General features: G+C 50.9%; 1 protein-coding gene across 1 annotated transcript in view; it reads right to left on the minus strand.

The window, feature by feature from the left end:
• Positions 1 to 11,852, minus strand: part of jph3b (junctophilin 3b) — a 36,543-nt gene extending 24,691 nt beyond the window's left edge. Inside the window, exon 1 of the mRNA XM_064313004.1 lies at positions 10,172 to 11,852. Within this exon, the coding sequence (XP_064169074.1) occupies positions 10,172 to 10,553 (382 nt within the window). The 5' untranslated portion in view covers positions 10,554 to 11,852. The remainder of the gene's footprint in view (positions 1 to 10,171) is intronic.
• Between the last annotated feature and the right edge of the window lie 263 nt (positions 11,853 to 12,115).

Below are 12,115 nucleotides of genomic sequence, written 5' to 3' on the forward strand. Positions count from 1 at the left end.
GGTTCTTAACATAATTGCGCTGATTAAGCTCTAGAGTAAACCTCCCAGCGCTACCCTCAGGTTAACCTCATCAAAGCCGGACCTACATAAACAAAAACCTACAGCACAGAGCACCGCAGTCCGTCACCCTGGCTGTTCAGGGTTGATTGGCTCCCGGCAATTACGTTCTCCTCCCCCCACCTGCTGTTTGCCTGAAAAAAAACTGGAGAGGCACTTGAGCCGTTTTCTGTACCCCTGTGAGATGTGTGTGTGTGCGTGCGCACGCACACACACACACGCACGCCAGTAACCCTCCCCCAAGCACACACGTATGCCGGCTCTCTGGACTCGGCTAATTTGGCTGGATTGACCTGGAGTGACCCCTCACATGTGCAGAGATGGGAAAAGCTGGACGGGGATGGGGCCTAATGCTCAAACTGAGGACAAGAAAGAGCCGATGGCAGAACTCACTTCATTTGCTCCTCTAACGGTCGCTTCTTTCTCCATCTCTCTCCCTCCGCCTCTCTGTATGCCCAGTCTCCTTTGTCTCTGGCTTTCTCTCAACTCAATTCAATCAGCTCAATTCTCTCTCTCCGCTGGCGCCAGTTCTGCCCCCACCCCCCTCCCCCGACACTGAAGGGGAGCACACCCACACACATAGTCCAGCGCCTCTGTCTTTTTAAAAATTATCTGTGCTACACAGACACCACATTCCCAAAGCACCCTGCTGCCTGACCTCACCAAAGTCCTGTCCCACCCCCACCGCAACCACCCCTGAGGTTAAATGGATAATTACTGTGGAGTTATTCGCGTAATATCCGTTCCGGCTGCACAGCATTCTAGTTAATTCCTTTGTCCCAATTTCCCCCTAATGGTAATGTCATTATGATTATAACGGCTCCCACGTGCTCCGGTGGTGCTCATGCTGCTGTCGCGTGGCAGTTGTGAGGAGGAAGACGTGCAAACCCGTCATTCCTGTCAGGCCGCCGCGTGGGCGACAGAACTGTCCACGGTCCTGAAATTGAAACGCTCGTCGGAGGGGTAAAATGCTTATTTGCAGTTTCCTTCAAACGTGCAGAACTTTCGACGTACATTGATTAATGTTGTTGATAATCACAAAGTCGAGTACGCTACTGTTTTTTTTATTTTTATCATATTGCAGAGTCGTGTAATCGACCAGTGTGTTGGCCAGTCTGATCCTGGCGAAAGTATTCGTGCAGGGTAAGCGTCTCTCAAAAGACTCGTGTCTATTCCGCTAATCAGTGAACAGCTGATTAGACTACTCCATTTCCCTTCAGCGGGGAAAAGTGAACCACCGTAAACCGTGAATATCACATATGCTTCCCGGTCGATGTTTCGAAGCTTCTGTCGCCTTCCACGTTTTAATATGTTTCCATCTCTTGGTGGATCTCGAATATGTTTTCTTCGTAACTCAATCACTGTAAATAATGTATTGGTTTAGAGAATAAACACGGCATCTGTACCATCGCATTAACTCAACGGCCATGCAATGTTTCTCTGTCTACGTATTCCTGTATTGGAGTCATACCTTCAGTCACCCCTCCCCCCCTCCGCTGTCAAAACGAATTCTCCGAGAGTGGCGCCAGGAGGCCTGTCAAATTCTCTGCGCAGATAAACGTAGCATTGAACTAAAACGACCAGAGACGCAAACACATCGCTAGCAGCGCCACTCTGATTTTGTCAATGGAGGGAAAGCCATTGTTTGTCGAAGGGCGCACATCCGTCGCGTGGCTGCATGGCTTCGTTTGATTCTGCCATTGACGCAACGTGACATTAGAGTGGCAGTGCCTGCAGCGCGCTCACTCCATTGAACACCATTCAGCTGTCACGCCAGTGGTGTTACGCGCTCATACACAACCGATTAGGCTAGAATGAACACATTTTTCATGCCCAAGATGGCAGACAGAATTAACCCAGGGAGGGACGCCGATCACACAAAAGAATCGAGAAGACATTTGGAGAAAAGGCGTAGTCTAGTCTTTAGGCACTCAGAGCACGCTTTGCAAACAGAATAGCACGTTCACGTTCAGAGTTGAGTACTTCAGTTTACTTAGTTTGCAACTTAATTTTGAAAATGAAATCTTGCTGGTTGGGAAGGCTACTTTACAGAACAGACTTCATAACGGAGACCCCGTTACCCTTAAAGAAAGACAGCAGACTAATTCTACAAACGAGTCAAGGTGGTGTAGTCTACCGATACACTAAATACGGAATTCTTACGCACTAGAAATCTTAACATTGTAATAATTCTTCCCTTCCCCCAAATACCTGGGAGGTCGGTGGGGTATTGTGCAAAATGCGTTTGTTGCTAATGTAAATAGATCAAAGAAATGGCAGGGTGGCTGGAGTCGAATTTAATTACACGGCTTCTGTGGGACACTATTTATAATCTTTTATTTATTCCAGCTTTATTTCAGAGATGTTACTAAAGATGTGTGTTATAAATGTATTTATTTCGCTTCTCTAATTAAGTTACACGGTAAAATGCTTTGTTGTTTTAATCTAACTCTTAACATACGATTTGAATTCGAGAGTGATCAGATGTGCTATGTCAGTGTAAAATGCACCCAGTCATAGTGATTTAACACTCATTTTACTGTGTACTATGATTTATTTTATACAGCAACATTTCAGTATCAGTAATATTTCCGGTAATATATGCCGCTCTTGTTACCGGTGCAGGCTCGTGCGCTACAGCGAGTTGAATTCATAGGTGCAGATTTCGACTCCAGCTCAGCAACCAAAAAGTGTATTTGGATGGGCTTCTGCATGAATTATTAATATATCTCATTTTTCACTAAGTCAGCACTTGCACTGTGGAGTAATTGTGTGCGCGCGCGTGTGTGTAGCTACTGGAGGGACGAAATCGCGCCTGTTATTCCCCCTATTGTCGTGATATGCATGGGATACAAGTATACCACCCCGAACTGCTTTCTGGCGGCGTAGCAGGCTCAGTATCATTTCGTAGTGCAAAACCGTCTACATCCAGAATTAAAGTAGAAGTTCTGAAAATGAGTTCACGGTCACCAGGTCTTTCTAGATACCTTGGACAGTGTTTTGCCTACTAGAGACCCGTATCCAAGGTGTTTAATGGAAGGCGAGAGCAGATTAGGTCTTACCAAATGAATGTATCCTTATTTTATGACTTAAGAAACAGACTCCTATCAGTGGGATAATTTAGCTGACCTATGTAGGCTACATGGCCTATACATTCCGTGCTCCAAAGTGAAATTAAATTCTGAAATGTAGTTAGGCACAGTCAAAATGGTGGAGTGACTTCGCTCGATAAGACCTGTCAGAGAAAAGCCTTGGAATCGTGGTGTGAACAATAATAGATATGTGTATTTAAATTTTACGTAATGCACAACAACAGCACCGAAACCAGCTACGTGAAACCGATAACAGCAAACGCGTCGCTACTTAACCTCGTAATCTGGAGTAAAGGTATCTGCGCCCGTGGCTGGTCCGTTCATTAGTTCGTCTGTTCTTACCGCTGACCATGCACTTTGGACTGTTCCATTATAAACAGGCAGGATTTAATCGTAATGGCTATTGGCTATTCAATCAAAGGTACACTCAACCCTTCTCCATATGCGTTTTGAGAGTAAGAATCTTGGAACACATTGTAGTGCCTATTCTGCTGCGAAATATATGCAGGCTTGAGAGGCAGAATCATATTTGATAGCCGTTACTAAAAATCGCGTATTTAAAAACCACGTGTCCCTACACGTGAAAACCCAACATCTGCAGAGTAGGCCTACACATGTGAACTATAAACATAACCCCACATATAAAATAAGAGCGGGACCTCCCATTTTATAAAGGTAATCTACGCTGTTTCATTTAGTTTGCTTTCGTGTCAGAAAATTGTTCTCATTTGAAAAAAATCTGTCACCTGCGAAATGTGGAATTTCGTGTGATTTCATGCAAACAAACTTGTGAAAAAAGCCAATCGCATATGAAAGGTCCAATTCACACATGGCATTTAGTTTAAATGTTAAATTCACATGTGAAATTGTGATTTGCACATATAAAAAGGTAAATTTCACTTGGGTTTTTATTTCATAAGGGAGGCTACATTTCTCAAATAACGGAAACTAGCTTGGTAGCTTGACTGATTGCTAACCACTATTTTATTTCGTGATAAAAAAAACACTCTGGAAATTAACCGTGTGGTTAAAGATAATTGGAACAGTGCTTTAACAAGATGAGCCACGCAGCAGCCCGACTCTCATTCATATAAATGGCCTTCTTTTATTCAAGTCAAGATTCAGAGAAGCAAAGTGGCCTACGTTAACAGTATGATTAGAGATATCGTTGAAACATCTAAAATGTATGTCTTTGAAAATATCTTTGCAACCTATTCTTTCTCATAAAGGGCTGAATAAGGAGCATGTGCAGTGAAGATATTCATTCATTAATAATGTATTGTTTCCGGAATGCTTGAGTGATCTATAACTCAATAACTGTACAGAGACCACAAACAGATAGGCCAACATGATGGATATGCTACGCTCACGTTTTGCAACCTAAGTGGGCCTCAGGTGTTTCAGGAGCACGATAATCGATTGTTTTCATTTCTCCGGCTATTTCGCCGGCTTGTTATGATTATCTACTGCCTCTTTAACCACACTGCTCATTTACACTTACATTTGCATTTAATACTCTTTAACAGAAATTCCCACATAAAGGACGCAAACTAGTTTTGAATGGAGAATGGTCCATTTCAAGCAAAATCAAATGGAGACTGCAGGCTAAACAGCCAGTTGACGAAGACGGTATTTTTGTTACTTCCCGTATGTATGACTGCCTCGTGAATATTTATGAATTTGGTCCTCGTGGGGCAGACACTTCTGCTGAAAAACGTTATATGTAGCTAATATGTAAATCAGTGTCTCGTGAGTATGCGGTTTTGGCTGAGAACATGTCTCTTATTCCCGCTTGAACGATATCCGGCTAAGCAATGTGAATTGTCTTTTTTTCGTCAGGGTAAACACGCCTGTTTCTGCAATGTTTTCCCTTCATCGGTATTTTTTGTTAAACTCCAAGTCGGTTTTATTGCAAACAACGACATTCGGAACCGCTAGACGCATTGTAAATAAAGCACACAATATAAATAGTCTGTTTGGCGTTCTAATTACTAGATTCCTTAAACAGCTCAAAGCACTATTGTGAAGATGACATGACAATTATCTGGTTTATGTTTGGGTCTGTAAGTATTAAGTATTTTCCTGGTTGATGTGAGATGGAGTGTCGTGATGCAGTCAATGTCTTGATTTCAATATACAATTATTAATAAATACACCAAAAATGGAAGAAATATTAGTTATTTTTTTTTATATATCCCAAACTATTTTGGGATACATAAAATTTTATTTGTCTTTTTTTGTTCATGTTGTAAAATTCTCCATGGCGCCTGGGTGATTCTGATCTCTGTTTCACATCTGACCACTGCTCCACACTACTGCTGACCACAGCTTCACACTGCTGCCCTGCCCACTGCTCCACACTGCTGCTCTGGCCACTGCTCCACACTGTTGCTCTGGCCACAGCTCCACACCGCTGCTCTGACCACTGCTCCACACTGCTGCTCTGACCGCTGCTCCACACTGCTGCTCTGACCACTGCTCCACACTGCTGCTCTGACCGCTGCTCCACACTGCTGCTCTGACCACTGTTCCACATAGTTGCTCTGGCCACTGCTCCACACTGCTTCTCCAACCACGGCTCCACTCTGCAGCCAGTAAGGGGGTGTAATTGTGTTCCGGTCATTGGGGTCACCTCCCTTGGAGGGAGAGAGAGAAGGGGGCGCAGACTGAGGCCACTGTGTCATGTGTCCAGACAGTGTCTAGAAGCTGTCGGCGGAGGGATCCATACCTGAGTCTGCGGCTAATTGACAGGTTCATGCTCCCTACAGGGACACCTGAGTCCTGGTGGTCACCTAGCAACAGACAGCTTTCAACCCACACCACACTATGCATGGTTCAATAGCACAGTGAACTGTACGGGGTTTGGATTCTGTTTTTAACCAGTGTACATGCCGCTCATGCATTCTTCTCTCTGTTTCCCTATCTATCTCTTTTTGTCTTTCCTTCATCTGTCTTCCTCCTCTTTTCTCTATCTGTCTAACCTGTTCATTGAACTATCTTCGTTCTCTCTCTGTGTGTCTTTGCTACGGTCGTGATTACACAGCCCAGATTAACGCTCAAGTAAGTAAACACCATTAGCTGTGTCAGCCGCCAGCCAATCAGAGCGCCGCGCGCTGAGTCCCCTGTGACACGCTGACCCGCTGCATGTGCGTGTGCTTGTTTCCACAGCAACTTTCTGCGCCGAGGCTCCCCTGCTCTAATGCAGTGAAACGAGAGAGAGAGAGAGAGAGAGAGAGCGAGGGGAACGAGTTGGAGGGAGGATGATGTAAATGTAGAGATACTTCAGTGTTTCCCACTCAGAGTCCGGTAGGCTAACGGGCGAGTGGGCGTGCGCGGTGTTGGCGGAGCGATCCGTGCTCCGAGCCTTCGTCGGCAGTGTCAGGAGGCGGCGGGTTCGGCAGGGAGCGAGTGCGTGCCAAACGACAGCGCCGGAACAAACGCGGGGCGCAGGAGCAGACGTGGATGCCAGCATCTCTGTCCTGTGTGGGCGTGATGTAGCACACACTGATCAAGCATCTCTGTCCCCTGTGCGGGTGTGATGTAGCACACACTGATCAAGCATCTCTGTCCCCTATGTGCTAGTGATGTAGCACACACTGATCAAGCATCTCTGTCCTGTGTGGGCGTGATGTAGCACACACTGATCAAGCATCTCTGTCCCCTGTGTGCTAGTGATGTAGCACACACTGATCAAGCATCTCTGTCCTGTGTGGGCGTGATGTAGCACACACTGATCAAGCATCTCTGTCCCCTATGTGCTAGTGATGTAGCACACACTGATCAAGCATCTCTGTCCCCTATGTGCTAGTGATGTAGCACACACTGATCAAGCATCTCTGTCCTGTGTGGGCGTGATGTAGCACACACTGATCAAGCATCTCTGTCCTCTGTGTGCTAGTGATGTAGCACACACTGATCAAGCATCTCTGTCCTCTGTGTGCTAGTGATGTAGCACACACTGATCAAGCATCTCTGTCCTGTGTGGGCGTGATGTAGCACACACTGATCAAGCATCTCTGTCCTCTGTGTGCTAGTGATGTAGCACACACTGATCAAGCATCTCTGTCCTGTGTGGGCGTGATGTAGCACACACTGATCAAGCATCTCTGTGCCCTGTGTGGGCGTGATGTAGCACACACTGATCAAGCATCTCTGTGCCCTGTGTGGGTGTGATGTAGCACACTGATCTAGCATCTCTGTGCCCTGTGTGGGTGTGATGTAGCACACTGATCTAGCATATCTGTCCCCTGTGTGCTAGTGATGTAGCACACTGATCAAGCATCTCTGTCCTGTGTGGGTGTGATGTAGCACACACTGATCAAGCATCTCTGTGCCCTGTGTGGGCGTGATGTAGCACACTGATCAAGCATCTCTGTGCCCTGTGTGGGTGTGATGTAGCACACTGATCTAGCATCTCTGTGCCCTGTGTGGGTGTGATGTAGCACACTGATCTAGCATATCTGTCCCCTGTGTGCTAGTGATGTAGCACACTGATCAAGCATCTCTGTCCTGTGTGGGCGTGATGTAGCACACTGATCAAGCATTTCTGTCCTGTGTGCTAGTGATGTAGCACACACTGATCAAGCATCTCTGTCCTCTGTGTGGGCGTGATGTAGCACACACTGATCAAGCATCTCTGTCCTGTGTGGGCGTGATGTAGCACACACTGATCTAGCATCTCTGTCCCCTGTGTGGGCGTGATGTAGCACACACTGATCAAGCATCTCTGTCCCCTGTGTGGGCGTGATGTAGCACACACTGATCAAGCATCTCTGTTCTATGTGGGCGTGATGTAGCACACACTGATCTAGCATCTCTGTCCCCTGTGTGGGCGTGATGTAGCACACACTGATCAAGCATCTCTGTCCCCTGTGTGGGCGTGATGTAGCACACACTGATCAAGCATCTCTGTCCTGTGTGGTAGTGATGTAGCACACACTGATCAAGCATCTCTGTCCTGTGTGGGCGTGATGTAGCACACACTGATCAAGCATCTCTGTCCTCTGTGTGCTAGTGATGTAGCACACACTGATCAATGAGCCACCAATCAATGGCCTACCGGAGATGGTTGACTAACACACTGCAGTGTTACATCAAACAGGCGTACTGACTGGCCCGAGCCGTTCTGTGTGTATGTGCGCTACCGTGAAACTCCCTGAGCGGACCCTCCTCCCACCCACACGCACACGCACACGCACACGCACACACACACGCACACGCACATGCACACACACACACACACACACACGCACACGCACATGCACACACACACACACACACACACGCACACGCACATGCACACACACACACACTCAAACACGCACACGCACACACACACACGCACACACACACACAAACACGCACACGCGCACACACGCACACACACACACACAAACACGCACACGCACGCACACACACACGCACACACACACACAAACACGCACACGCACACACACACACACACACACACACGCACACACACGCACACACACACGCACACAAACACACAAACACGCACACGCACACGCACACACACACACGCACACACCCACTCTTTCGCAATGTTTTCATATCAGAGAAAGGAATTGTATGGGATTTTAAGCTGTAAATGATAAAATTTGATGTGTGTTGGACTCATGTAAACAATGTTTGTGCTATATTAACTCATCGTCTTACTGCGTAGTCTTGTGTAACCAAGTGCTGGAGTTCACACAGATGGTTCACACTGGACACACATGGCCTGTCCTGTACACACACACACACGCTCACACACACACACACACTATGAAAGTAATAGAATTATGTCCTGTCACTGAGTGGTCTGCGCATGCACATTATTTGTGGAAGGAGGGGAGGTCTTAATGCTTTCACAGTGAGGAAAGGTATCTCTCTCTCTTCATCTTTTCTCTCTCTCTCCCTCTCTCCCTTTCTCTTTCTCATCTCTGGAGACCCCCTGCTACAGGCTCTAGCACAGACCCAGGCCTGACTTGGCCCCCTCTCCCTCCCTCCTTTCTTCCCACCTCCTCCCCTCCCCCTCCTGAGTGATATCACTCCCATGGTGCCTCAGTGGGCCCGGACCCCGGGGTGCTGGAGAGAGCAACGTGGAGGCCGACGGCCCGGCGGAAACAAACGCGGTCAGGCTTCCAGCAGCGCGCGTGGGGCTCGCTGAGAGAGGACCCGGGTCCTGTTCCTGAGCGCAGGTTAGCCGTGCGGCTGTGGAGCGCTAGTACCTTCCACAACCCCCTCCTCTCATTACCGCCACCCCCTCCCCCACCCCCTCCTCTCCATCCTGCCTCGTGGCCGCGCGGCTCCCCGGTGCGTCCGGCTTCCTGCCGGCGCGAGGGTCCGAAACCTCGCCGCGCGCGTCTGAGGGGGAACGGGACGGAGTCCGGAGTCCGTCCGTCCGTCCCTTTACGTCCCTCTGTCTGTCCCGGCCCGGGTTCCGGCCCCAGGTCTGCACCGGGCGGGCGCTAACGGTTCCGGTTCCGGTTCCGGTTTGGGTTTGGGTTTCAGATGCTGCGGGTTGACCTGGAATCGCTGTCTCTCAGGCTGCAGGAATCTGGATGCCCTCAATTTGGGGCCCAAATTTATCTCTCTCTCTCTCCGCAGCGAGAGGAAGAACCCGCTCGCCGAACCCACAGAGCGAGAGAGAGAGAGAGAGAGAGCGAGGGAGGAAGCCAGAGGGCCCAAGAGGAAGAGGGCGAGACTGAGAGGAAGAGAGCGAGGGATGTAAATACAGAGGCAGAGAGGAAGAAGGAGAGGGTGAGAGATAGAGAGAGAGAAGGGGGAGTGAGCGGGTGGTGGAGGAAGTGATGAAAAAGAAGAGAAGGAGAGAAGCCCATGTGGCAGCGAAGAGGAGTGACCTGAGGAGACCCTCACCATCCAGCCCAGAGAAATGCCCCTTTTACCCCCCCCCCCCCCTTCCACCCATCTGTCACTGTACAACTACCTGTCTGTCGCTGGGCCGGTTACCCCACCGTCGTACCCCCCTCCCCCCCCGGGGCGCCCCGCGCGGCCCTTACCTCCGTCGGAGTAGGTCTCGGTGCCGTATCCGTCCTGCAGGCCGGTGCTCCAGGTGCCCTCGTACTTGGCGCTGCTGCCGGTGCTCTCCCGCAGGCCGTAGCGCCCCTTAAATCCGTGCGTCCACTCGCCCTTGTACACCCACTTCCCCTTGTTCTCCACGCCGATGCCGTGCCTCTTGCCCTGGGCCCACGTGCCCTGGTAGGTGTTCCCGCTGGGCCAGGTGTACACGCCCAGCACCTCGAACCCGTGGCTCCAGGACCCCGAGTACTCGCCCTGGCCCTTGGGGCCCGTGCAGATGCCGTGGCCGTGGGCCTTCCCCTCCTCCCACCCTCCACAGTATGACCCCCCATCATCAAAGTCGAACCTGCCCCCACTGGACATGCATGAAACAGGTTTTGGCAAATCCCCCGAACCTCAAAAAGAAAAAAAGAGCAAAAGGGTTAAAAAGTGACCAAAGGAAGGAGGAAAGGGATGAAGAAAGCGGACCCGAAACTCGGGGGGGCGTAGGAGCCGGTTCCCCCCCCCTTCTCGGACGGACGATGAAACCGGAGCGGAGGAGAGGAGGCCCCACGCCTCCGGTCCTCGGAGAGGAGAGTCGGGCCGGGCGGCGCGGTGCGGCGCGGTGCGGTGCTGTGTGGCGTAGTGTGTGGTGCGGCGGGTGCTCCTCCGGGCCTCCTCAGACCATCCTCCCGGCGCGGGTCACTCCAGCCCGCTCCCCCCGCGGCTGGGATACGGGACCAGGGGCCCGGCGGCCATGCGTCTCCCCGCTGACGCTCGAGCACAGAGTTCGGGGTACACCCCTCCCCTTTCCTCGCCGACGCGGCGAGTCCCCCCCCCCCTTCCTCTCCCCTGTCACCCCGCCCCCCCCGCCTCCAGGCGCAATCTCCACAGAGCCGGTCGGACGGCCCTGCCGCTCCCTCCTGGCGCTCCCCGTGGGTCTTCCCCCCCCCGAGGCTGGCTGGGGGGTCGGTCTCCGCCTAGAAACCCGGAATCCTACGCAGCCGTCTCCAGGCGTGGCAGGGAACCATGGCGATGGCGATCCGTTCTTCCCCCTTTCCGCTCTCTCTCTCGGCCCGAGATCAGGCGCTCTGCCTCCCCGTCCCAGCGCCAGGAACGGCGGAGCGGAAAAAAAGAGAGAGAGAGAGGGACGGAGAGGGACGGAGAGAGGGAGAGAGAGGATCTGCTAGGCTTCTCTCTACGGCTCGCGATGGAGACGGCAATGCAGTCTCTCCCCTTCTCCACGGCAGACACACACACACACACACGCACACCCGCGCACACACACACACACTGTCTCTTTCGGACGCTTCCGATCGCGCTCCTGCACGCACCTCGACGATAAACAACCGACCTGATCTGAGGTTTTTTTTTTTTTTCTCCGCTTCTCCTGTTCTCTCTCGCTGTCTCTCTCTCTCTCTCTCTCTCTCTCTGTGCTGTCTCTTCCCCAGGTCCGTTCGTAGTCTAACGCTGGGGTCCTGGCTCCCGTTTGGCGGATGGAGGAAAGGTCCGCGGTCCCCTTTTTTGGGCTTCTTCTCGGGGGGCTCGGCTCCGGTGATTTTCACTTATCGCGCTCTGCCTTTTTTTTGGTCGTCATCCTTATTTCCCCCGGCCCTCGTCGTGCGGGGCTGCCTCTCTCTCTCTCTCCGTGGTGTCTCTGAATCCTGCTCATTAGAGGAGGACTGTTCCAACGCAGCCAGGTCCCCCTCCCCCTCCCTCCCCCCTCCCTCCCCTCCCCCCCCCCGCTTTTAAAGAGACAGTGGAACAGCCAGCCTCTCTCAGCTCCCCCCCCCCCCCCCCCTCATGGCCCCAGGGAGCAGAGATTGCTTTTCCTAATTGCCCTGCTTGCTTTCCTCTCCCTCTCTCTCTCTCTCTCTCTCTCTCTCACCGTTGCTCAATCCCTCTGCTCTCCTTATTGCTGAGAAATAGGTGTTTCACAGCTCAGC

Source organism: Anguilla rostrata, chromosome 16 (genome assembly GCF_018555375.3).
Source record: "Anguilla rostrata isolate EN2019 chromosome 16, ASM1855537v3, whole genome shotgun sequence".
Lineage (NCBI taxonomy): Eukaryota > Metazoa > Chordata > Actinopteri > Anguilliformes > Anguillidae > Anguilla > Anguilla rostrata.